Genomic DNA, 1965 nt, shown 5'->3' with positions numbered 1-1965 from the left:
TTATTCATAGTTTGGGAATTTTCTATTAAAAAAAAAAAAAAGTAGCATAATTTAGACTACAGATAATTTAGGAATCAGGTCTCCTAAATTATATCCCGAACAAAATCTCCCCATGGCTAAGACAGAATAGTTAGTAATTACTAATAGGCACAAAAAACCCCAGTGAGAGCAGAAAATTCTGCCCTTTTGACCTCCTCAAACGTTTTCTAACTTATGCCTGATGGGTTTGCACTCTCATTTACTTATTACTTTTTTGGAGACAGAGTCTCACTCTGTCGCCCATGCTGGAGTGCAGTGGTGCAATCTCGGCTCACTGCAACCTCCACCTCCCAGGTTCAAGCGATTCTCCTCCCTCAGCCTCCGAAAGTGCTGGGATTACTGGTGGGAACCACCGTGTCCGGCCCCTGATGGGTTCCCTTAAACCATGTGGTTTCCTTACATTTGAAAAAGTGTTACACGAGTCAATTTAATAAGGTCATTTCTCCCTCCAACCTTCATTGTAGAGCAATTGAACGCTTTACAGCAACTGATTTTATGCAGATCTTTTCACCTCTAACCTAACTCAGGAAACAACTCTAGCCACTCAGAAGCCAATCACTAGGGGGCTTCTAGCCATGAAGTTCGTTTTACACAGACAAGACTGCATGCCTCCCACTGTACAAGGACTGCCCGCTGCTGGAAGCACATAACTTACTTCACAGACGACTCCAGTTCTGAGCCAATTAAAGGATTCAAAACTAAACTAACCTAATTTTGTTTTCTGTAGAAAATCTGAAGACTGAAGAGATCAATTTCTTTTATTTTATGCTCTAAATTGAGGAACAAAGGACCTGCTCTGATTCCCGGGCATGAGATTTCAAAGACTGGCATTTTATAGACCTTCAGGAGAGTAAAATCTATACTACCACACTTACATTCTGTGTACACAAAATTCTTTTGGGTAGAAATAAAGATCTTGAAAATAGAAATCCTACTCCCTAATATACCCACATAAGCAAATTTGATCTAAACATACCTTTCTTACGACAAACTTTGCACCTAGCATTTTCTGCGGACATATCCCACTTGATACAGGCATCAAGCATCCCAAGCAGCACGTGCATCCTGGAGAAAGTCTGAGCTTCCCGGATTGCTGTCTTCCATTTCTCCAGTGCAGACGCAACCTAAACAGAGACCAAACCAGGCCAGCATTACTACAGTGACCAAAGACACAGAGAGAAAACTAGGAACAGGTGACAGTATGAGAGAATTCTGAGGACACTTGCCCCCTACAACCTCACCAGTCTAAACCATTTATCTTATGGAAGAAATCCAGCCTCCAAAGGTTGAAAAAAACTTGCCAGAGGTCACATAAAGATGCAGTGAGAGTGGGTAAATGACTGGGAATAGGCATCTTCTAGGGAAATCCACTTAAAGACTCAATATACTTTAAAATAGGATTGCCTGTATGCTGTAAATGCTATAGTCCAACAATTTTATACAGCTAATAAAACTCTGATTTAAAAGATAATCAATATCCCACCACAACACCACCAATCCAATACCACAGCAGGAATTCACTGCCCTGCCCTAAGTAAAGAGATCCTTGTAACTTAACGAATCTCCTAAAGGAAAAGAGCCAGTTATCCTGAAAGGCCATGGGCTTTAAAATACAGGTGCCAAGGGAGAAAGACAGTTGAGTTAGTTCCGAAGTAGGTACTACACAGATTGGGTGAGGGATGAGGATAACGGGGCTGCTTTTTCTCTTTCCTATAGAGAATCACAGGGAGCCTTGTGTGTATAAATGTACAAACAGCAAGGATAAGTAATATAAACACACAAACTCAAATCTACATTTCAGAAGCTGCTGAAGTTCTACCAGAAACTGACTCATTCCTTACTCCAACCTCTGCTTTGAAAATAGATATTTCCTAAAACCTAAAACACAATGAAATATATATTTAAAAAAAAAAAAAAAGAAAATAC

At 40.2% G+C, this 1965-nt stretch overlaps 1 protein-coding gene across 1 annotated transcript in view; it reads right to left on the bottom strand.

Moving 5' to 3' along the window:
• BAZ1B (bromodomain adjacent to zinc finger domain 1B) overlaps positions 1-1965 on the bottom strand; it is an 84592-nt gene that overhangs the window by 10982 nt on the left and 71645 nt on the right. Inside the window, exon 13 of the mRNA XM_037740390.1 lies at positions 981-1163. Coding sequence (XP_037596318.1) covers positions 981-1163 — 183 coding nt within the window. The remainder of the gene's footprint in view (positions 1-980; positions 1164-1965) is intronic.

This window comes from Cebus imitator, unplaced genomic scaffold, assembly GCF_001604975.1.
Source record: "Cebus imitator isolate Cc_AM_T3 unplaced genomic scaffold, Cebus_imitator-1.0 Scaffold82, whole genome shotgun sequence".
In the NCBI taxonomy this organism is placed as follows: domain Eukaryota; kingdom Metazoa; phylum Chordata; class Mammalia; order Primates; family Cebidae; genus Cebus; species Cebus imitator.
The sequence above is the reverse complement of the archived record's forward strand: the minus strand, read 5'-3'. Positions and strand labels throughout refer to the sequence as shown.